The following is a 25,400-nucleotide window of genomic DNA, read 5'->3' on the forward strand; positions in this document are numbered from 1 at the left end:
TCTGGTATGATGTCCTCTGTTGCTCTTGCTGCTGCCAGTACACCTGTGCCGTGACATGTTAGCTTTGGAATGAATATAAACACATCAGGGATGGGTTTGTGAAGAAGCAGCAGGCACGCAGCATAGCAGCACTGTTTTAAGAAACCCTTCAGGATTTAAGTGTAGCTTTGGTCATGATGTTCTGAGAGAGTTTGTATATGATTCTCTTGCGTCTCTTTTCGATCTTACAGAGAGTTTTTTTTCTTCTGTTGACTACAGCATCCTGCACATGTCTAATGCCTGTGGGAGGCTTGCTTACACTATAAAAAGGAGAGAATTTCGTTTTTCCAGTCTAGTCATGCATCAAATTGCTCCCACACAGCAGCCAAAACAACAGCAGAGTAGCATTTCAAATATGTCTGCAAGAAAGGCCTAAGCAGGGCAGCATGAGGCAACTGACACACACGCACAGACTTGCATGTGTTTTATCCGAACCTTTTGTGTTTTTCACTCTGAATCATTGTGCTTCTAAATGTACACAATTGAGTCAAGACACAATAGGAGTAATAAGGTAACATCAGCAGGTTCACATTGTTTTCACATATACATTTAGAACTTAAGAAAACTGTTTTTTTATCTTCCAGATACATTGGGTGCTGTGTGATTTCCTAATAGGCAATGCAGTGTCATGATGAGATTGCTGCTGTTTGTTACAGTGTCCATTTAAAAAGAAAGCTGTAATATACAAATAAATTGATAAGAAATACATCTATAAACAATGGATCTTCTCTACACGTATAGGCTCTGATTGCGTTGTCACAACATTTGAAAAAGTGTAAAAAAATATGTAATATAGCAGCAAAATAGATTAATAGCATTGTTTCACATGCCTTTTTCTGGTGTATATAATATAGTGCGTCTTGTTTGGGGATTTTTAGAGTGACTGTTTTGTTCAATTGTTTTGCTAAAAAGATTCTTATCATCCTTAAATAATCTTCTTTATCCCATTTGTTAGCAAAGAGTAATTAAGAAACCATTTCAGGGTCAGAGTTGTTGTTTTTATCCTTCTCTACTTTCACTATTTAAAATGTAGAACATAGTTTACATCAGCTGGAAGGCTTCAGACTTTATATTTGTTTTGCCTTGAGTGGTGATTTTGAAAAGATGGCACTTTGATGCAACGTGTCTTTCTTTACATCTTATTAACAACGGCCAGATGCTCTAATAATATATCTATCAGCGTTGTGGACATCACACAGTGCATCAATGTGATGTTTGAGGGTGCAGATGTCTCTTCTGAAACTTTGCTGCAATTTCCTGTCATGTTTTCACAACTTCGGTGCTTCTTCCTATCAGTGACATGTGGCCTGTTGCCACATTATAGAAATAGGCCGCTGGGGGTAGTTTTTGACAAATGGGCTGCATCTGTTAAGTTAAAACCTGCCTCTCTGTGGTGAAAGCGAGTTTCAGATTCCTCCGGTAAGAAGGCATCAATAGTCAAGATGGAAGTTAATGACACGTGCTGTTTTGAAGGATTTGCATGAGGACATTTCCAGGCTAATTGTTTTTTTTATATTAACTAGGAGCAGAAGTTAATTCAACAGATGGGATTTTAATACATTGTTTATGAATGGCTTGTACGTGCTTTAGGGCGGTTATTCTCATTGGTTAAAAAAAAAAGTTAGCCGGGCTGCTCTAGATGCACACTGCTGTTTTTGCTCAGATATTTATATACTCTGACCTACAAGTGAAAACTGTGACAGGAACTTAGTTTGTTCTGAGAATTACTGCAAAAGCGACTCACGGGGCCCGGTGTGTGTGTGTGTGTGTGTGTGTGTGTGTGTGTGTGTGTGTGTGTGTGTGTGTGTGTGTGTGTGTGTGTGTGTGTGTGTGTGTGTGTGTGTGTGTGTGTGTGTGTGTGTGTGTGTGTGTGTGTGTGTGTGTGTGTGTGTGTGTGTGTGTGTGTGTGTGTGTGTGTGTGTGTGTGTGTGTGTGTGTGTGTGTGTGTGTGTGTGTGTGTGTGTGTGTGTGTGTGTGTGTGTGTGTGTGTGGTGTGTGTGTGGTGTGTGTGTGTGTGTGTGTGTGTGTGTGTGTGTGTGTGTGTGTGTGTGTGTGTGTGTGTGTGTGTGTGTGTGTGTGTGTGTGTGTGTGTGTGGAGATTGATGGGTGGGTGGGGGGGTTAGTTATGCTGTCTGTGTTTGCACGCCTTGTGTCAGCATTGTGGGGAAGACATGTCTGCAAGTGGCAGGTGTGGCTCTTAGAAGCCTATTGTGATGCTTTAAATTCACCATCACTGTCATTAACAAACCTGCGTGGGAATGTGAAGCAGGCTTCAAAATGTCAGGAGGTATAAGAATATCTAATTGGCAGTCAATATTTTAGAAATAGATTTTCAGCTTGCTGTTCTCATGTATTGTATTTATGGGTCCAAATCAAATCAGTTTGCATGCAGAATTAAAACAATATAAATATATAAAAGTCTGTGTTTAGATACCAAACTGTGTTGTGATCTTAAAACAGTCAAATAGAAACTGTTCTTATCTTTTATATCTTGTACGTCACTCATCTTCTTATATTATTTATGTAGGAAATGCTACCTGTGTCACAAGCCTCACATCTATGAGAGTAATGTTTTTGAGAAGGAAATAGGGGGAGTTGAGAACTTTCCACTCTTACACAGAGGAAGAAGTTTTCTTGTGAGTGTGGTTTAACAGACAGGAAACAGCAGAAACCCACTGCTCAGTGATGCTGTTCCTGTGACTGCAAGATTCACAGGTCAGTTTGTGGGTGTTTTTTTCTACCCGGTTTTGTCACAGCTTCTGAAGGCTGCATTATTTCTTTTGTGTGCCCTGAAACAAGAAAGTCCAGTATGCTGTGCTACAATTAAGGGCATGTGAGAAGAGAATATATATGACAGAGAACAGCCTCAGCAGACAACATGCCTTTTACATAATGGACAAAAGTGAAATGGAATATGGTCTTTAGAGACATTTCTAAACCTTTGTCACTGTTACTAAACTTCCAACCATCCCTTTTCTCCAGTCAATACTATTCTACCAAAGCTAATGTATAATCATTCACAAAGTGTGAAAGATACAATGTAATAGTTGGCATGAACAACTGTTAGGCATGAGTCCTTCTCCAAGAGCCTCGAGCCTGAGTGGAAAAGTACAAGGTTCGCAGGAGATGAGATTAAATTCCATTCTTGTTCTAAAAGTCCGGGCTCGAGGTGACGTTTTCTTTCATTCTTCATTTGGCCCTGGCACGACTGAGCCAAATGACTCCTACTTTAAGATGCAGTGAATACAGGCTCGGACGCACTGTGCCCTCTCGTTTGTGTTTCTGATGCCTTGTGTTCGCAGCTGCTTGCTGTTAGCCAGTGTCTGTGCTTGCCTCTGTGCCCGGCTCTGCCATTTTATCACAACACGCCTGGTGTGGCCTCAGGATTGCAGTCAAAGCACTCCATTATTCAGCTCAATACAGCGGAGTTTGAAACATGGTGAGACTTGCTGTGTTGTGCAATGATGGGTAGTGAATAAAATGTAGAATGCTCAGAAAATACTGTATACAAAACAGTTTTTATGGTGGTGACAGGGTGCTTATAGCGTTGATGCAACTCCTTAATTACTGTCTTATTACTTAGTACTTAAACTACACTTTGCCCCCTTGTTTTGTTATCTTAAAATATAGGAGCAGTGGAAATTCATGCATACGTTGTCATTTATTTTACGAGCCATGTTTTTACTTTACTATAATTGTGTTTTATAGGCGCTAAAAGTGCTATTGTTACATTCTGGTGCATAGTTTAATGGCATCTGTACAAAAACATACCTCAAAGGGAACTGCTGTACAGAAATGATGACCAGTATTCTCTGATGCCCACTTATGCTATCACAGAGCTCCAGGAGTGAGCTGGAGCTGCATATCACTGAGTCATTTCCTTTACAGGAACCCAATGGATCTTGCAAAAACAGCATGTCTGTGCTGACAAGCATTCAATAACATGGTAGTGGTCAGCCCACACATTTTCTGCCATCTTGCACACCGTTGTCTCTGTGAATCGCTGAGTTGGGAAAACTAAACCTTCGCAGGACTCATTTCAGGTTTCCTCTTAGTACTGAAATGTGTCTCTCAGCCTGCATGATGAAGGGCAAACACACTGCCTCTGTCAGTTTGAACCTGACAGACACCTGTGTGGGAAAATAATTTAAATACCAGAAATAGCACCTGTGCTCTGACATCTTAAGTCCTGTGACTGCTGAATCACAGCCTCCCGAGAACACTGCTGAACGTCATGTCACCTGAACAAATCGGCATATTTGTAACCTGAGCTGAAAATGGCTGATAAGTAAAGTTTGCCCTGGTCCTATTCTCGCATCTCACAATGTTTGCACTCACCACATGCAGGGTGAGTCATTGCATAGTCATTCAATTGGCTTAAATTACCTCCTTTCATGGTCAACAATGAGCTCAGCTGAAGAGACTTAAGCGGGGGAAGTAGGGCCTTCTGGGAATGCACCATTTGTTCATGAATCCTGACTCTAATTGGTTGTTATTGCGACTGGCAGTCACCATGCTGTAAGGGTGGAGTAGGCCAGTGTTGCTTCACTCCTCCTCAGTCTGCTACACACCAGCCTGCCATATCTGACAGACAGTTGTAATCGCCAGAGTAGAGGATATTGATAAAAAGATAAAATCACCATGGTCACAGAATGTATCAATGCTATCAGCTCTCCATATTAGTGATACTCCTTTGGACTTATTTAATGGCCTGTTGTTAATTTTATAATAATAATAATAGGATTAAAGAATAATGTAAACACTCGCTCGTTGCTGTACTACAAGTTTCCTGAGGCCAAGGAGTTGACTACCAATTGCATGTTTTTAATACAAAATTGTGAAAAAAACGTTCAGGATTGCTTTACTTAAAGCTGCGCCTATCAGTGTTTTTATATTAGCAGTGGATCAAACGACAATGTGAAAGGAGTTGAAGCCCAAGAGAATTATCCCCAACTCTGCAGTTCCCCTCAGATTTATGTTCTTTTTTTAAAGTATTTTTAGCTCATTGTCTTGGCTCTCATCAGAGTTGTTTCCAGACTCTGCTGACTGCTATTTTCAGCTCAAAACACTAGAAAAAAACTCACTGTAAGCTTCCTGCTTAGCAGCAAACATTGTACAGACATAGTTAATGACTAGCCTGTCAACATAGTGGAGCATTTCGCAGCTTAACAGTCAGATATTTCCCAGAGGAGTTGGTGGAGACCAAAACAGAGCAGAAAATGAAAGTGACCAAAAAAAAGAATGCTAATGTCTGCTGGATGTGTGCTGGATGTGTGCTGACATGTTTGCCATCACAACTTCATAAGGTGAGAATACATTAATATTGTGTTTACAGCTTCTTGAACTGCTCCCAAAGTGACAACAACCATTTAAAGCTGCTTTGAAATGAATCATTGGTCACATTATTAAAGAGCTAGGTAGGACTTTGACTTTGTATATAGTTTTGGCACTAATATTTTGAATTGGAATATTTCATTTAATTAAGTTGTTAACAGCGAAAGCAATAAGGATTTTTTTCTCAAAAAGAAAGCTGAAGAGAAGGGGGGGCCATGGATTCAAACGAATGACACAACTATAACACATTTCATGCCGTAGATTTCTGGGTCACTAACCAGGATGCCCTGCCTGGAAACTAACCACACTAAAATACTCAAGTCAGGCCCCACCCATCATGAGTCACAGGCAGTCTATTTGCTCCGTGGACGAATATGCATTGAACTTTGTCGTAAAATCCCTCCCTTTGCTGTTCTACTCCTCTTCTCCTCTTCATGACGTAGTGAGTTCTCCTACAACCACGGCCCTGTGCTGGGACAAGGCAGCTGTTGTCATGTGTTCAGGGATAATGTGCAGGCTGCGTCGGACTAATGGCTGGCTCTCTTGTTTTCCTGTCTGCTTTTAGCACGATGCCAACTGGGCCATTCAGATCAATGAGGCCCTGACACAAATGCAAACACTGGCACAGGCTGATATTATATTATGAATACAACTGAAAACATAAAGACACAGACACACAGCAAACTGGACAAAAATACAAAACACAGGACAAGAGAGCAGAAGAATGACTGTTTACGTCTATCTTTATCTGATCTGATGGTCTGTTTCCTGTCATCTCAATCCGTTAAGCCGTTAAGCCGTTAATGACTGGATGTTGATCATTAGTTCTAAAAAAAGTATTTAAGCATTGACAGGTTTACAATACATGATAGATTTCTCAGATTGGAAGCTAATAACAATACAAAACAGGAATGAACAAACACAATTCATTAAAAAAAATGTCCTCACGCCAGATCACAGAGGCCTGCTGTTATTGCTTATAAACAAATGGGTCCTAAGTGAGTTGTAGAACGACTCCAAATTTGACAAGGTTCCTCTCTTCAATAAAAGCTGAGAGCTTTCAAAGGCATGAACACTAGCACATTACTCATCCCCTGTGTGATGTGTGAGGGGATGCCTCCAACATTCACTTCAATAAAAGACTTCTCCAAGCACTGAATGTTCATCATTTAAAAAAAAAGTCCTTATAAGCTGACATTTTGACACTAACAGATTCATAAAAGTCTATTAAAAAAAAACACAACTGTGACGAAAAAGAGGAACTAAGAAGCTCTTATTCAGAGGACGCCTGGTGTTCTAGCTTCTCACATGTGGGGAAAAAAGGCAGCCAAGCTAAGCAGGGCAACTTCAGAGAGATCCTATATGATACAGGAAGCTGCACTTTCACCTCATCCCACACGGGGTGCCTGGTCTTTAGAGAGGGCAGATGAGGGCATCCATCCGCTGTAAATGTGTTTGTGGTCCATTTGAAATGAGAAGTGTTTTTCCTTTGTTTTTTTATCATGATTTATACATCTTCCTCCATTTGGAAGCCCCGTGCAATACATCCCCTTCCTTTCTGCTTGAGTCTGGTAATAGCTTGTCACACTCTCCAAGCACAAAAACATGCCAAAAAAGATCAGGGCACCAAAAAGCTCCAGACAGATGGCAGCAGCATCCCGCTTTGGCAGAGGTGGGCATGGACACTGCCCAGCAAAGACAACAAGAGGGGCTGACTGGAATGAAACACTAGCCTTCAAAAAGATTTAGTTTGCCCATCTCTCTGTCTGTTCTGCCTCCCAAAGCGGTGCTTTCCAGACCACGGCCACATGTTACTATTCTGTCTGGACGCTCGGCAGGAAGATTAACTAAATCGTAAAATGCGTTTGGCCCCTCTGCCCCACAAGCTGCTCTGAAGTTCAGCCCTCCTTTATCACCTCCTCTTCTTTTACCTAAACTTCAAAATACAACCGGGCCTGTTATGCAACCTTGTCACTCACACAGGCATTTCAAAGCAAATGAGCTCCACCCTGCAGCAGCGGAAAAAGCAGGGATGGTGTGTGTGTGTATGTGTGTTGAGGGGGTGCACTAAACATTGCCATCTCTTACTTCTCGACTGCTGCCAGCTCTTTGGTCTCTGGGAAAAGAGGAGTTTGGAGGGGGGTTTGTAGCCCGGGGGTGTTCAGTTATTCCTCAGCCCCTCCCGTCATTCAGCCCTGAAACCTGTCTTTTGGCTTGTTGGGACCACACCTAAACAGACACACACACCACACACCAACAAGCGACAGGACCACCAGCGTCCCTCCCCCGCTGCTTGGGATCACAGTAACTCCCCGAGGGTCAACACAGAGGGGCTTCCAGAGCATCATCAGACGAGTGATCTCTGTGTGTGTGTGTGTGTGTGTGGAGGGAGGGTTGGCTTGGACCCTCTCATGTGATCACAATGTCAGCCCCCGGAGTCTCATGATCAAGGGGTGTGTGCTGAGGGGTGTCTTCTCTTCAGGGACGGAGACACAGCTATGAAATCAATGAGAGGCATTTGTGATGAAATCAGGATCAGTTGTGCACTGAGGCCCTCCTGACTGTAAGCTGACGTGTTGCTATGCTTATTTTACAACTCAGAAAGTCAATTGATCAGGCAAAAGAAAGAAAATGTGTTGGCAACTATGTCGTTATTGATTTGAAAGATGTTTTTCAAGCAAAAAGGCAAATCGTTGTTCTTCATTATAGTCAATTGAATAGTTTTGGGGTCTGGATTGTTGGTCGAAAACTATGACATGGGTTTTTATCCTTGCACAAGCACTCTTGCACTGCTGTCCCTGCCTCTCTTGTCTCTCAGTGAAATGGCACTGATCTAATATGTCTCCTGACCTCCGCCTCTATCCCTGTGTGTCTCTGCAGGTGTAGATGCTCCAGGCGCAGCGGGACCCAGCCTCCGTGTCAGAGAGGGACGAGGCTGCTCCCACCTGGGCCACAGCTCTCCTCTGAAACTCTGCTCGTGGTCGCTAACCGCACAGATTAGAGAACAGGAGGACGTCGACAGGGAAGCCATTTTGTGAGGTGAAGCTGAGGAGCCAGGATATTTTAGGCAGTTCGCTGCCCTCTGAACCAAACATGACCACTGCAGTGCAGCCCAGTGAACTGGTGTTCGAATTTGCCAGCAACGGGATGGACGAAATCAACCAGGTACGTATCACACTGGGGACACCACATTTAAAGTATTCATAGAGTCTGGTACTTTTAAGATAATCTGTTGAATATCTACAGACAAAGAAAAACTATTATAGTTGGACTTCTATAAATACTCTTTAAACTATAAGTATCCAAGTAAACTGTTACAAAATCTTTTAAAATCTATTTTCTTGTTGCTTTTATGCATAACACTTTGAGACTATCTTTTATAATTCGAATCACAAGATCAGTGTTGGACCGCACATCTTTTTTTAGATCTAGATATAGTGGATAAATGTACGATTTCTCAGAGCAGGGCAAACAAAATGTGTGTAAACAACATGAGGTAGGATCAGCTTTGGCTCAGAGCCTGTGATCTTTAACTGCGACAACATGTTGGGGTACAAGGCCGGCCCGAGGTGAGGATGGAGGTCTGGGAAGAGGAGTGTGGGTGGCCGGGAGCACAGAAATGGAAACGTTGAAAAACCTGCAGCAAGGTTAGGGTGCGTGGGAGGCACAGGGTGGGGCTTGGCGATGAATTTGTTTGTGACACAAAGGTTACTGTGTGTGTATTCTTTGTGAACATATATGTCTTTTCATTGCCTGGTTAGGTTTGCAGTTATCTCATCCCCACAATCGTGTCTGAATCCTGTGGAGCAGGATTGATTGTAAGTGTAGATTCATCTGTGTTTATGTGCTGGTATCTGTGTGTGTGTGTATCTAGTGACAAGTTGTCACCAGATCCCTGAATAGCTCCAGTTCAGGCCTAACCTGACGGACCAGTTGCAAGGCAGCTTGTAAAGGATGGGATAATTCCACTTCAAGGTCTTTCATTGTTCCAGCGCTACAGTTTTGTTCCTTGCTGCACCCACTCAGCCTGTTATGTAAGCATTATGCCCCTATTTACCAAGTCCTGCAAATAACCCCCAAAAAAGGAAAAACATATTACTGCAGTTGCCATTTTGTGTTTGCTGGCTGCTGTAAAGATTTATTTTGGCCATAATAAAGCTGTTGGGGCTCAGTGAAATCATAGAGTGTGTCTTTAATGATTAGCCATGCTGTATTGGTTTTTAAGTCAATAAGTAGCTCCCAAAGCTGTATCAAGTAATGACTTAGCTTTGTGATTTTCAGCACTACAATAGAAGCCATAAAAAAGTCATTTGAAAATACAAGAGAAAGAAAGGATTCCTACGTTTGAAGGACATGATAATATCTCACGTGCTAGGGGCTGCTTCACTTCTAAAAATCGGTATAATGAGGATATTGAAAGTGTGCAGACAGTTAGGCTCATTGTGGCTGGGCAGGTAAAGCAGAAGAGAGCGGGGTGTGGGGGGAACAGCTTGCACAGATGCTGTTGCTTTCAAAGGCAGAATGGGGAACTCAGAAATGCAAATGGGCCCGATTCTTATCGCTACTGTTCCTCTACTAGAAACACTATTCAAGTCAGCAAAGAGGAAGAAGCAGTTAAAACGTTTATGATGTTCAAAATTATTTGTCAGGCATGTTGGCGACGGGTGTCCTAAATGCCCTTCTTTGTCACAATTTAAACCTCTTTCTTCCACAGTGAAAATCTTCCACAACGTAACGTGCTTTTCAAATCCACACTTGGTTTAAATGACAATTAAAAGCTAGTTTGAAGGTGTTCCCAGCTTAAACAGAACCCAGTTAACATCAAAACAACAGCAGAAACGGCAGCCTCAGACGTCTCATGCTCTGTCAGCAAACTGTATGGGACTTTCTGTGTGGGGGGGAGGTGGGAGATGCTGCTGTTTCAGGAGCTCAGCAGACCAATAGTGAAAATGCCTTTGTCTGTCTACACTCACACACATCTCACTCAAGGACAGCAAACATCATTCAAACCCAGACAAGGAGACACAGTAGCCTCACTGTCTAGCTATCTGATAACATGTCTACTATTAATGGGAAATATCCAGTGTATGTCAGGGAGACATTGACTGTAGTCAAAGCAAAACTCTCGGTTTTTATTAGCCCCTTTGGGTTTTCTAGCAAGATGCCATTAAGTGTTTGTTGTTGATCTTCAAAGTTAAGATAGACCTCTTGTGGAGCCATCACAGACGGCTACACTATGTACAGTGTATTAAATTACTAACAGGCCCAACCTTTTAAACACAGTGTCCAAATAATGAGCTGATTTGTTAATCTACTGGTTAAAGTGTAGCCAAAATGTGTCCATGGGCTCCGTTGCCCGCTCTTCCCACCCCCACGGCTCAAAGCCCAGACACCTGGTATGCCCCAGAGGTCCAAACCAACAATGGACACTTGTGTAAAGAGACAGATACGCCTTTATTCATGTCCCTCCTACTGCACCTTCTCTCTATCCTGCTCCATCTTTAATAAGGTCATGTCTGTTAAAGTATTTTCATAATTGATCTGCCGGCTATTACCATACAATGTTTATTTGAGGAGGCTAGTTTTTATTAACTGCTGTTGTATTGAATGTTTTAAAAATATGAGAGTTTTCTAGATGATGCATTTTGTTATTTTTAGGGCAGCATTGTAAGTTACACTCTGATTATACGCAGTATGATATCAAGAAGGTGTTTTCCCGGTTATGCATTCATCTAACTTTAGTTTGGACACGGAAAAGATTCTCAAAGGATTCTCTAAATCATGATGGGTTGAAATAGTTCTAGTAACTGAACATTTGTATTATATTTGTAACTGTTTCAGTGTGGTTTTGAAACAAACTACACTGTTTCTTGGCACTGACATGGTAAAAGTTATTATTTCAGTCAACTTTGAAGTGTAGTCTGCTGCCCTCTGCTGGTGGGGACTCTTAGTTGTTCTGCATCAAAGAGGTGACCCTTTAATTGAAAACAACAGCTATGATTATGGCGTGAAACTTTGTTGTTTCTGATCTTCCTCTAATGTGTTTCCTTATCCGAAACGCACACCAAAACGGACAGAGGGTGACTTGGCTCTTCAGATTATAAAGCATAGGCGATATTGGCCAATATTTAAACAAATAACTTGACTTTATGTTTTCATTAATTTTTTCATTTAACTGTTTATTTGAACCGGGACAGTGCACATTAATGAACATTTTAAACAAAATAATGTTTTTAAATGTAAATGAGCCGGATTTTTAGCTTTGAGCTAGTTTCCATCCGTAGTCCCGTCACATGCAACATTTACGAACATAACATTTATATACATGGCAAACAGAAATACATGATATGCAGAAAGAGCATACAAGCTACAAGGCAGTACAATGTAGCAGCAACGACATATAAAGTGCAGTACTCTTTGAAATCAAAATATGAACACATCTTGCTGTAGGCTAATAGAAGCAGAAAAAAACACAAGAATGAGAGTTTTATAAATCAACATGACTGAATTAGGCCCCATTGACACGAACCCAGCGCATCAGTAAGCACACTTGACCCTTTATTTCTGTGAGGAGCTCTCCAGTATGTTGGGCTTCACCGTTGTTTCAATGGTTTGACCCGAGCTCCAGTAATTCCCAGTGTCCCCCGGGCTCCTCCTGCATCAGGCTGAGCCATCTCTGAAATGAGTCGGCAGGGTTACAATTCCCAAAGCACATTTAGTGCATGATGAAGGGTGTGCTCGCCTGCAACTCACGATTGATCCATTAACATTCAATTGGGCTTATATAATATCTGAGCATAAGATTAACTTCTCAGGAGAAGTAGGCCAAATCAAACAGCTGGTTCCTGTCCTCTCCAGCGGGTCCCGGTGGACCGCTGCAACACCACAGAAATGAGCTCTCCTCCATGCGCCTCCACATTAGCTGAAATTGAGTATGAATCTACGATATTTTACAAGGCAATAAAGACAAGAGACCAAATCTGGTTATAACATTAATCTGGTGTCATCTGGGGGTTTTTATATTGCATTTATGATGTGTAGTAGAGGAATTAATGGTGTTTTTATTGCATCTACACATACGTATGTGCAGAGACCAGTCAGTCCCCTGCCTCCCTGTGTTGCAGTGTCTCACACCTTTCTCTCTCTCTCTCTCTGTGTGTGTGTGTCTCTGTTCAGCTGGACGACCCGTCAGTATTTCCAGCAGTAATCGTTGAGCAGGTGCCTTCAGCCGATCTGCTGCATGTCTACTCCGGCCTGGAGTCGGACGAGGTGACCAACGGCATCATGGTGGACACAACTCTCCATGTCGTAGAGGAACAGTCCATTTTGGTGGGAGGGGTCGACCTCTCAGGTAAATATATTTCACTTAGTTTTATTTAGAGGGATCTGGTCTCAGTTTTGTGCACATGTAATACATTAGTCTTCAGTCAACAATGATTTCAAATGTGGATGTCCACATAAATCTCAGTTTACACACTTGGTCCCAAATTCACCACTAAATATTTTTCTTTTTTCAAAGTCAATGAAACAAATGTTGATCCACTGTATGTTGCACAAGTCCATCATTTCCAAGTAGAACTATGTGATCTAATTATAAGGAAATACAGACACTGTTCAATTGGTACACTTCAAATTAATGAATTACATTGAGTCAGTACACAGAAGTTCCCTTGCACCCAGGCTTACAACTCGGCATGTAGTGAGGACAACATTTCCAATAATAAAAAAGGGCCACTTAGGTGCAGAACTCTGCCAAGGCTGCTCACTTAAGTGAAAAATAAAGTGTGTACAGTATGTACCCTGTGACCCTGATACACTCCAAATTCTGCTGACAAACAGATACATCAAATATAATGGACCCTGGGGGAAGTCAATCATGGAGAATTCATTATTTGTAATGATTCATTATTAAATACCACATGCCTCTTTTCATTATAATTAAAAAAAAATAAGCCTTTTCTTTCTGGGAAACTCCTTAAAAACCGGTGTACCTAGCCCCTTTTTACTTATTTTTATGATGTCTTTATTTAATTAACAACAAAAATGTCTCTGTTTTTGCAAATATTCCTCAGCACATGTTAAACTGGTCGTGATGTTACCTTTAAACTCATTTAAGAACAAGAGATTAAAAGGAGCCTGGTAGTAATGCTACTAGTCATTAACTGTATCAGACAATGACACAAACATATTATTAGATTATTTCATTTAGATTCATTTGCTGTCGTCTGTTGGACAGAAACTTCAGTCTCTGGCCCAGAGGACAGCATGGAGACGAACGAAGCTGCTGCAGCTCTTCTTAACATGGAGTCTCCAAACAACATTTTGGACGAGAAGCGCATGAGTAAGTTATTCTGCATATATGATCATGTCTTGCGCATGAGATTAATTTTTATAGTCTATTCATGGTTTGTCTGTGTTTCTCTTTATCGCTTGTTACTGTGTAGTTCACTCTTACGGCACCCTGCTGGAGTCGGACTTGACATACGCTCCTCTCAGGCCTGACCAGATGGATAATGGTGGGCTGGACATGTCTATGGATGAGGACACTTCATCTATGGATGAGATACCCCAAAAGTGCACCTTAAAACCTCAGAAGAAAAACAAAGGTAACGCTGCAGTTCTCTTTAAAAAAAAAAAAAAAACGTTCCTATGGAATTAAACTGCATTCTCCATTACGTTTCAAGAACATTTTATAATTTCCATGATTACAGTCGCGGTCTTTAAAACTAGCTTGTTAATTTTCGTAAAATATCTTGTCTTGACTTGAAAAAACCATTAAATAACATTCATTTAAGTTATTGTGATAGATAGATAGATAGATAGATAGATAGATAGATAGATAGATAGATAGATAGATAGATAGATAGATAGATAGATAGATAGATAGATAGATAGATAGATAGATAGATAGATAGATAGATAGATAGATAGATAGATAGATAGATAGATAGATAGATAGATAGATAGATAGATAGATAGATAGATAGATAGATAGATAGATAGATAGATAGATAGATAGATAGATAGATAGATAAATATTTCTGAAATAGAAATAAAATAGCATTAAAAAGTAAAAAAAAATATATATATTTATACATGGATGTAGAAAATATACATGTAGAAATACAACTTTCCAGTAACAAATATAATGCAGGATATTATTGTGCAAGAAATGGATTATGAAATGGATCATGAAAATAGCTTTAACCTAACCTTGATTTTACACCGGACTTGAACTGCTTTGACTTTTTTGAATGTTTGAAGTTGATTTGACCGATACTCCTTCCTACACAGTCTTTTGCAGACTGATTAGAAACTTATATTTGATATCATGAATAAAAGTACTCAGGAAAAAAATAAGGTTTCCCTCCCTATAATTAACAATGCAGTTTGGTTGATTGGGAACGTTATTTTTCCTTTGTTACCTTGTACTGTTCCTTCAGTCTAGTAGGTAATTATAGGACTCCACTGTGACCATTCAACTTATAACTCAAGCCTTTATTTGAATCACAGTGCGGAAGCCGCGGGCCGTGCGTCCCTGCTCTCCCATCACCACCCCAAACCTGCCACTCAGGAAGAAGAGCAAAGAGGGCAAAGGTAAGCCTCACTAACTTGTCCGCTTCTCTGTAATGAGCCAATAAAAATCAAGGTCTCCTCTCCTCTTGTGTACGCTCTGTTTCCTCCTGTGGAGTGTGCAAACAGCAGTCCTCCACCCCTGCTGTCCGGCTGGGCGAGTTAATGGATGAGCGGATCTCACAGTGCCGTGTTTAGCAGGGAAACAGAAGTGATTGCAGTCTGGAGGGCACATTGGTGCTCTGCCGATAGAAGCGGTCGAAAACAGTCCATGTGAACCCTCACTGCAAATATAGTGGGACACAACGAGAGGGGGGGTTCAGCTGCACACATATACATCACCTTGTCACGGTGTCTGGGATTCAAGCGGATACCGGGAGCGTTACTGATTTTAACCACTTTTGGCTAAAGCATCACACAAATTAGTGTAATATGCTCCGAGGCTTGATATAATTAATCCCTTCCAAGGCAGATGTGCACACATACAACTGATACGACAATGGTTATAGTTTCTCCTGCAACCCTACAGCTGCCATATAACATTTTTTAAGCAAGACTCAAAATGACTACATTAATTATAGATGTCTATACCACAGCTCCGAGGCCCCTCCATTGAATGTCTGATGTGCCTGATTGTTAACAACATGCCTGAATTTAGTTCCCACTTTAATTTGCAGGCAACACGATCTACCTGTGGGAATTCCTTCTGGCTTTACTGCAGGATAAGAACACCTGTCCCAAATACATCAAGTGGACGCAGCGGGAGAAGGGCATCTTTAAACTGGTGGACTCCAAGGCTGTATCAAAGCTGTGGGGAAAACACAAGAACAAGCCTGACATGAACTATGAGACCATGGGAAGAGCTCTCAGGTAAACACACAAACAGGCTCTTTTTTCTAAAGCGTTGTCCTCATGCATATTAACACATTTGTTTTATGAAGATGTTGAATTTGAATGATGATAATGGGCTAAACCGCTTTGTAGGAGCCAAAAGGCTGATTTAGCTGCGTTTGGGTTTTTATTATTATCATTATTTGTTAACATTTCACACATTTGCTTTAGTTTTTTCTGGCAATTGCTAAATATGTGTTCAACCTGTTGTGCTTGTGAAATGACAAAGAGGGTTGACTGGTTGATATATTTTCTGTAAGCATGGCCTAGTTTAGCCTCCGAGGGAATTGTTTTATTTGGAGTTTAGTCGCTACAAGCTTCTTTTCTTCCCCCTCTAGGTACTACTATCAGAGAGGCATCCTGGCCAAAGTGGAGGGGCAGCGGCTGGTCTATCAGTTCAAAGAGATGCCGGCTGATCTGGTGGTGATCGAGGACGACAACACGGGCTCTGATGCCCACGCCGGCTACGGGAACCAGAGATCTACCAACGGGCGGTCTGTGGTCCGCGGAGGGTCCAGAGGGCACGGGAGGGCTCACGGTCAGCACCAAGTCTCAGTGAAGCACATGAAGAAGGAGCCCATTGATGAATATCTGTACCAGGACGCTAATGGAGATCAGACTGAACTTCTTCAATCTGTCCACATGTTGCAGTCCTTCCAGGGGTCGACTATCCACGATCATTCTATGAGGTAGGAGATTGAAAAAGTGACAGAAATACCCAAGAAGACACAATTTTCTGTAAAAAAAATGGTGCTAGTGTATCATTTATACATCTGTAACCTTATATCACTCAATATATAGTGTATATAGCTTTAGAGGTGCAAGTAGGCGGATGATGTAAACTTTGGATTAAGACCAGGTATTGTTTCAAAAATGATGAACAGTTACAACACCAGTACTCTTAAAGTGTTACTAAAGCAATAGAATACTTTGTTTAAAACCGTTTTATTTTGATATCCATAATGTGAATGCGAACTATGTTTACAGAAAAACTAATTTAGACATTCTTTAAACATTTTATCAGACGTCACTGGCATGTAGTCATACTTAAAAACGTTTTGGTGGCATTTCGTCAGTACATTTTTTCCAATTATTGCAACAGTCAAATATCAATATTAGTTGGGACAGGATATGTTCAGAACCAACAGGATGCTTTGAAAGCATAAATATTGTGTTTGCTCTGTGAAGCTTATTTATCCTGGAAATTCACAAATTCGTGAACCCCTTACTCACACACAAAATTAATAGAATATGGTGCCCACACACAAACACACATGCACTTCTCCTTGAAAATGGCATCATATGACTGACTCAACCCATGTCGACCTCTTATTAATGGCTGCAACTTGAAAGGAAATTCAATTCCATGTTGAAACCTTGTCAGCTTCCAGAAATGTAGATAAACTGTTTGCTTAAACCTTTGAAGAAGAAGGATGGACACAGTTACAGCAAGACACTTGTAATATGTATATACACTAATCTAATCCAGTAGCCTGCAGTACATTCCAGCTTTGTAAAGATTATGTTGAGGATGTCAGAGAAGTTTTAAGTGAACTCTTTGGTTTTCTTTGTTTATTAGGATGTTATACCTGTGTAAATAATGTATTATCAGTCATCACGCTTTTAAAGCTGGTAAACATTGACTGCAGTTAGGAATCAAGGAGAATAATGACTTCTGCCGTACAGCTGACGACGCTGTTTGTTATATTAATAAAGGCGTTAGTTCTGCTGTTTAGGAACACAGGGTAAGCTTCTCACTAGAGTTCCATTAAAACATAATCCTTGTCTATATTTGCAAAGATACAAACTGAATATTCAATTACAACCGCTCCGTCAGCGAAGAGGGAGAAACACGGTTCAATATTTGGTGCATTCTTGTCTTTCCAGGGCTCCTGCATCAGTTCCTATGGTCCTGACATCTTCTGGCTCTCTTCAGTCCATCCCCCTCACCACTGTTCTGGCCAACGGGGAGTCCTGCCACTCCTCCCCCCCTCGGGTTATTCTCCACACCATGCCCTCCTCCACAGCAGGCAGCAAAGATGTGCTTACGATCCAGGCAGCGTCTCTCACAGGTGGAGCACACAGCCTGCAGGATGGCCTCCCTCAGCACCTCCTGGTCACCAGTCTGGGCTCCACCACCTCTTCCTCTTGTACTTCCCCTACAGGAGTCATGAGTTCCACCCCTTCTCACCTGAACGGCCTCCCTCGCCTTGTCACAATCAACACCTGCGGGCAGACCATGGTGGCACAGCAGTCCGGCACCGTTATCGCCACGGTGCTCAAATCCAGCGACTTCTGTGGGATGCAGGTCAAAGAGGAGATGCTGGACCCCAGCTACTTCCATTCCATGGTGAACGGTGATCCATCACTGGCGGCAAATACGTTTGAGAAAGAAGAGATTGAGATAGGGGAAGCAGAGCTGCAGTACAGGACTGTGATCATTGATACCAGTCAAAGCCAGGGCCATGAGGCTATGAGCGAAACTATAATGAATGGACATTACTCCCAGAGCAGCAGCCCCGGGGAGGGCCTGACCCCTGTGGAGGAGCTGGAGGTGCGAGGGGAGATGTCCCTGCATCCCGAGCAGGGAATCAAATGTCTGCAGGAGCTGCCACTGTCTGTCCAATTGCCGGCAAACTTTATCCAGATAAAGACAGAGCCGGCAGAGGCTTAGGGCTGCAGGACACACGCTGAACCAAAAACAACAATTGAATCCATTTTAACAACAATGTTTTCCTTTGGTACCGCATTGATCGGATCAAAGATCAGAGCGAGGGATCTTGCATCATGTTGCTCTTAAAGGTTGGTCAGTTCAGCCTCAGGATTTATTGTTTACTCACATATTTTGTGACCATGTGCCTAATTTTGAATAATCAAGGGAGTGTTTGGATATTGTAAGAAGTCACTTTTCAGATATCGGATTACCTTCCGTTGACTTTAACCCCAACACACACAAATACACCGAAACACACACTCACATAAATCACCCCTCTAGGAGAACAGCCATGGGATATACCAGGGATTCCTGTCCACCAAATGTGCCAGTTATTTTCTTACCTTACATCTCAATGGACTTGTATGTTTAAAGAGGAAACCCCGACAAACCAAAACCGGGGACTGAATGCCAAAAAGGTGCAATGAAATCAGACTTCTAAGATCGTGCAGAGGACATGTGTGTTTTTCAAAAATAAACCACATACAAGTGTGGATGCTGTGTCACAGTGTCCTATCAAGTGGATGAAAAACACATCTCAGAGTTTAATGAAGAGTGCCTTAAAGGAAGTTCAAACAGCTCGAGACTCTTTCGTGGAAAGATATGGGAAAAAGATGAAAGCGGACTTAATGGCTTTTCAGACTTTCTAACTTTTAAGGACTTATTACTCATTTATTTTGGTATAAACAGAAAAGGTATGCATTTGCTCTAATACTCCTGGCCTTAAAACACTGTGTTACTATGGAAATGGGCATTTTCTGTTCACCAAGGACGGTCTAACATCAAAACTGTTTGTATAGAGCTGCAGACTGGAGGCGCAAACAGAGAGAAATAATATGCAGTAAAAAAAAAGGTTTTATCAGCCTCTTGTTTCAGAGGCTCCAAGGGTTGAATCCTGTTTATATGAAATGGAATATATATGGATCTATATATTGTGTATATATAGATAGATAGATATATACATATAATATACAATTGAGATTCAATTTTAAGGCCATAGTGAATTTATTTATTTTGTGAATTTCTAAATTCTGTATAAACAAAAGGCACATTTGTCTTCTATTTACATGTGTAAACATGAGGGAAAATATAAAGAATATGAACGGTAATACCAGGAAGCTTATTTGGTATTTTTTTTAAGACCAACATTTTTCATTTGTATAGCATTCCGTATAATCAGCTTTTCTTGAGTTCTGAACTCAAGAGCGCAGTGCAGCATCATTATACCCCTGTTATATTCTCTTATTGTAGATATCCTCTGTTGTGTCTGATTTAAACTTGTACTGAATGTGCTTTGGTTTCTTCTTTTCAGCAGACATACCTCTTTTTCAACAGTTTAACAGTAAGGACTATGCTTTCAAAACGTGTTCTCTGTACTGCATTAAGTATCAAATGTATCAATCAGTATGTCTTTATTATATTTTACGTTTCTTTCGTTATTTGGTACAAAGACGTGCCAGTGCTGTTTTGAAAGCTCCTCTCCTCCTCTCTCACCTCATTTCCTCTAGCCTTGTCTCCTCTTCTCTCTAGGACTGCACAGTGAAAATATGCAAAATACTATATCGTGAATATCCCGAAAACAATATTACTTGCAAAAAGTAAACATAATAACCTACATTTTCTTCTATTTAGAACAAAAAACACAACCAATGAGAGTTACATTTAAGCTGCAATTTCCGACTCATACTTACTAAATAAAGTATCCAAGCCTTTCACGATATATTGAGCGCTCAACGTGACTTTGCAATGGCGATTAAAAACGCTGTATGTTGTGCAGCCATACTTCTTTCCTCTACTCCTCTTCTTCCTCTCCTCCTCTTCCTCTCCTCTCCTGATCTCGGGTCAGTCCAGTCTGTGCCTTCTCTATTTGTTGTCCCACTTATTTAAGGAACTCTCGGGCCAGCCATCTTATTGGCCCCTCGGTTCTGCCGTGGATGAAGCCATATTGATCCCGAGTGGTATCACAGCTAAATTAGTTGTTTTTTCCCACCCGGACTGTAGCTGCAGAGTGAGGACATTCAGACGAACTGACCTCCATCCGCACCGGAGCTAAACGCTGCTTCACAAACCCTCATTAGCCAAAGGGCTCTCGGTCTGCAAAGACACTCTGAATGTATACTAATTGTTTAAGTACATGCAAATCTTTGACAATCAATAATTACACTGGGTTACATTTGCATAGAAATCTGTCTTTGATTGGGGATTTGCTGCTTTTAATTTTTTTGCGTTGTATATATTACGGTATCCTGCCCTGCCTTTTCTCTAAAGCACTGTTGTCTGTGAGATGTTGAGGTATGTCCACTGCTTATGTTTTGTTGCTTCCGTTGTCTTGGTGTTGTCGATTGCCTTCCTTATGCTGAATATAGAGTAGATTTTTAAGAAAAAAGTCAATGTACTAATTAAAAATGAAATCTTCTTCACTGAATATCCTCCTTATTTGTCCTTTTTGTTGTAGGCAATGTGGTTTTTAAGTTGGGTGAGCCACTGATTAAACACCACATTTTTGGATAATTAGACAAAAAACAAAATTAAACGTACAAACACCTCGAAATGGGGTTCTTTTGTTAATTCATTTCTACTGTTGAGATAATAAAATTGAAGCATTCCTTCCTCAAAGTCATTTTGTTGGGCTGTCGCAGCTCAGAGGGACATTCGACCACATGGCATTTGAAGAGAAATAAAAAGCTACTGTAGGGGACTGGATTGCAGCCATTAGCAGGCCAGAGACTGATTGGACTGTACTTAAGAGCACTGCTGCTCCAGTTGCTGTGGGTGGATGAATACATTAGCATGTGACGTGCCCAGAACTGCAGACAGAGGAGTCTGTCACCACAGCTTGCAGAGTGAGGAGTGTGTGCAAGGGTTACACTGACTTGGATTGATTCTTTAGAGCATGTGTTATGTTGATGAGTTTGTGTGTTGGGGGGATATATTGGATTGGATTGACTGTGTGTGTGTGTTCAGGGTCGTGGAGGAGGGGGGGGGGGGGATGTTGAGGAAGCTGTCTGGCAGCAAGGCTTGCCTACTGTGCCTGGCTCTGTCGACACCCACATGCACAGCTGTGAACCACACAGCCTAATCTTGCCATAGGGTTAACAAACGCAAAACACAAAAACACACATTAACACACACACACACACACACACACACACACACAAACAAGATCAGCATTTCACCAACACTACCACCTTCTTTACTCCAGAAAACATCTTCCTGAGCCTTGTGCAGGTGTCAACATGGTTTGAAATGAGTCTGAAATCAGCAGCCCTCCATAAAATCTAAACAGACACTTGGCTTTTCTGTTCAGCCGCTCTTCGATTTGCCTGCCGTATGGTGGACGGAGGTTGTTATTGATTACTAAAATAATGAAAGGCTACTAGCAGCCGTTACGGCCGTGCTATTCCTTTGGTTGGTGAGTCAGAGACCCTGAAGATGGAGCGAGAGCCACGTCCTGTGAGAGGAGGACTATTTCTGTGTCGCCTGCAGCCACTGACACAGTGCGAGTGTTTACTGCTGTGCCATGCTGCCTCTCACAGTGGGAGCAGTTGAAGGATGACGGCTGACATTATTGTGCCTCCAGCCTGTAGCAGGAACAGTACAGGGAGAGCTTATTTAACCATCAGGTCACCGGAATGGCTGCAACATTACAGAGAACATGTGTTAATGATTGCAGTCTGATGACCAGTCTGTTTAACATGTCAACATGCAGCCAAGGTTACATTTAAATAGACTACATTTGAGTAAATGTAGTAAAGGACAGTAGGTGTAACATAGTTTGAAAATGAATAGAAAGGTGAAAAACATCAGTGTCTGGTTTGATATTGCGGTAGTGCCTCTCTCTGTACACTAGATGGCACTGGTAGTACATGTGTACCGAGCAGAGCGGTCTGGATAATTCCTTCAGGTTACTCATTTAAATACAGACACTCCTCATACATTGGTTTTCACTCTCCTCCGCCCCAGAATAGCAACTCATTGATCTAAATGAATGGGATATTTTTTTAAATGAAGATAAGCAGCTGGGAGTGAAGTTTCACAGCATTTTTGATAAGTAACAAAAGGAATTAATTCACTTGTGAGCTTCAATGATAGTGGCCGTTCCTCAGGCCAGGTATGGTGAAATCCTTTGAACTGATAAACCTGGTAGACGCTCCGTATCTCCATTTTTCCCGCAGAGCAGTCGATCTTGTTTCCACTCCCCATCATATCAGTGATAAATAAGTGCTCGAGGGGGGTTTTCCTTGAAAGTGCATAAAATGCATGAGAACAAATTGTGCAGGACTTCATTTGAAATGTTATAATCTTTCATTTTGGTCTACAAGGAAGTTGTTTATTGTCACAGACTCACAGGTGTGCCTCTTATCTAATGAAGACGGTATTGAACTGCATCATACTCGGTAGGAATGCAAATTAACCTTCATTTATGTAGATACAGGGGTATTCAAAATCCCTATAATAATAATCAATTCCATTCAGAGGAGTTAAAGTGTTTGCATTTCCAGAGGAAAAACATCCCTTTTCAAGCTGAACTCCAAATGTCTGCCTTGTTTTTCTTTCCTCTCAACATGTTTGAAACGGTCTTTAAATGAAGCTGCTGAATATGTCGTAAACTAGGCTTCATAAACCTTATTTACATTTTATAATCTGTTTACATCTGATGCAAACAGATTCAAAAGCTGTCGATTTTTTTTGCTGTGGGCTACACTCGGCTGGTTTCCTCGAGATGCTTTCAATGACCTCTGGAGATTTGATTTTCGCATACCAAGGCATGGATGCACTTTTTTAGCATGCAATAACTGGACTGTGATCTCATGTAGGCACAGCTGCAGTATCACCACCATCCAGGGTCTTTTCTGGGTCTAGGATCTTTTAATTTTTGAGATGTATGTCCTTTAAAGTTTGACTTTCATGGTTAATATTGGACTTTTGTCCCATCAGGCACAATGAGACTCAGGGAGCCGGTTGTAATATCTGTATCAGCCTCTCCAGTCAGGGTGAGCCTTCCCTTTCAGACCGGCTCTCAGGGCTTCCATGGCAATTTACTCTCAGGACTACACAAAAGAGTCCTCAAAGTCCTCAGAGACCTCGGAAGATAAAAAAACTTACAGCATCTTTAGAAGAAAAAAAGAAACACTTGACACTATTTTCCAACATTGTAAAAGCTATAGCTCTACAATGATAACAGCAGTAACAGCGTGCTGTATGCATCCATTTGAATAAACACTCCATAATTTGATGTGAAATGCGAGACACGGTGAGAAATGAATTATATAAAAACTGATTTTATGAACTTTTCAGAAACGCCTCGGGGGCTTTGCTGTACACTTGTCAGTTTATTTGAAGTATGTTTGCAATTATTGCATTTGTTAAATCATGCCACTGGTTTTTACTTGACACGTTGCTTTGGGCTATTGACATTATTGATTTAAAAATAACAATACGGTTGCATTGTGAACTCCATTTATGAACATATCCATAAAACATTTACATACAGTAATATCTTTCGCCCTCTGTTTCACAAAATCCATTTTGCTGCCAAACATTATTGATATCACTGACATTATTATCACGCCGAGCAAACATGAATCAACATGCAGCTTTACTTACCAGGCGATGTGCTTTTATATTACTGCACTGAAAAAAAAGTGGAGTGACATTTACTTAGAAAAACCTCTGTAACAATATTCCACGCAGAAATTGTAAGTAAATTTAACAACCTATATTTCAAGTAAATTCTACTTACAGTTCAGAAGTGTTTCTAACAACAGGTACACAAGTAAACTTTACTGTGCTTTCTGTTTTTGTTATTTAAGTGTACTCACTATTGCATAGTATTTTTTACTTAAATATATAAGTAATATTTACATAATATTTCTTCTTCTATTTAATTTTACTCACTATTGCATAGTATTTTTTACTTAAATATATAAGTAATATTTACATAATATTTCGTCTTCTATTTAATTTTACTCACTATTGCATAGTATTTTTTACTTAAATATATAAGTAATATTTACATAATATTTCTTCTTCTATTTAAAAGTGTACTCACTATTGCATAGTATTTTTTACTTAAATATATAAGTAATATTTACATAATATGTATTCTACCTTTAACAGCAATACCCTGTTAAATATGGGCATACAAAACATGAAACAATGTACTCTTTAAAACAGCAACTTTATGTTTTGAAACACTGGTACCAGCCAGGACTAAGCAACAGTTTACAATGGTTTAAACATATGCAATCTGGTGCACACAGCACCTACATCGGTGCAGCTAAACAGAATGGTTAGAACACTTTTTACCGATAGTCTCAGTGAAGATGAAACATTCTTAAAACAACATTCTCTGGCTGATCCTGAGGACAGAATTCACAGTGATCTATTTCAGTACATCTCAGATAAAATGTCCAATGACATTTACAAAAGTGTCATTTTTATGGAATAGGATTAGGGCCATGCTCAAAACATTAATTATTTTAGTTTTCAAGTCAGAATTCCGACTTAAAAAAAAAAAATCACATGTGGCCCTGATCATATTCAGCACATCTATACAGTACAATGACTTTGCAAGAAAACTAAGTGCAATCACTCATCCCTGACATCCCTTGCTTTTAGTGTTATAGACAGGGGTGCACATAACTGGTACGCAGGTACGCATGCGCGGCAACAATCTGAAATGCGTACCGTCACATGTGTCACAAAGCGCATTTGCGTACCGACGTACATGTGAAGCTTTTCCAGAAGGCGGTTAGATCACCGTGTCTCCGTGTGCACAGACAGGGCTGCTGTTAACGTCGGTCTGTACAGCAGCCCTGCGCTAAAACAGCTGATCACAACGTGCACA

General features: G+C 41.0%; 1 protein-coding gene across 7 annotated transcripts in view; it reads left to right on the forward strand.

Annotated features, from left to right (window-relative positions):
- elf1 (E74-like ETS transcription factor 1) overlaps positions 1-20,975 on the forward strand; it is a 39,925-nt gene extending 18,950 nt beyond the window's left edge. For 2 of the 7 annotated variants that reach the window (XM_034138618.1, XM_034138609.1), the window contains exons 2-10: positions 8,254-8,538; positions 9,135-9,191; positions 12,550-12,724; positions 13,583-13,714; positions 13,818-13,979; positions 14,887-14,970; positions 15,624-15,816; positions 16,176-16,526; positions 17,725-20,975. In XM_034138618.1, coding sequence (XP_033994509.1) covers positions 8,467-8,538; positions 9,135-9,191; positions 12,550-12,724; positions 13,583-13,714; positions 13,818-13,979; positions 14,887-14,970; positions 15,624-15,816; positions 16,176-16,526; positions 17,725-18,511 — 2,013 coding nt within the window. In that variant the 5' untranslated portion in view covers positions 8,254-8,466 and the 3' untranslated portion in view covers positions 18,512-20,975. The remainder of the gene's footprint in view (positions 1-8,253; positions 8,539-9,134; positions 9,192-12,549; positions 12,725-13,582; positions 13,715-13,817; positions 13,980-14,886; positions 14,971-15,623; positions 15,817-16,175; positions 16,527-17,724) is intronic. The other 5 variants (XM_034138634.1, XM_034138626.1, XM_034138642.1 and 2 more) reach the window with 5 other exon arrangements.
- Positions 20,976-25,400: the final 4,425 nt, after the last annotated feature.

The sequence above is a fragment of the Trematomus bernacchii genome, unplaced genomic scaffold, assembly GCF_902827165.1.
Source record: "Trematomus bernacchii unplaced genomic scaffold, fTreBer1.1, whole genome shotgun sequence".
In the NCBI taxonomy this organism is placed as follows: Eukaryota; Metazoa; Chordata; class Actinopteri; order Perciformes; family Nototheniidae; genus Trematomus; species Trematomus bernacchii.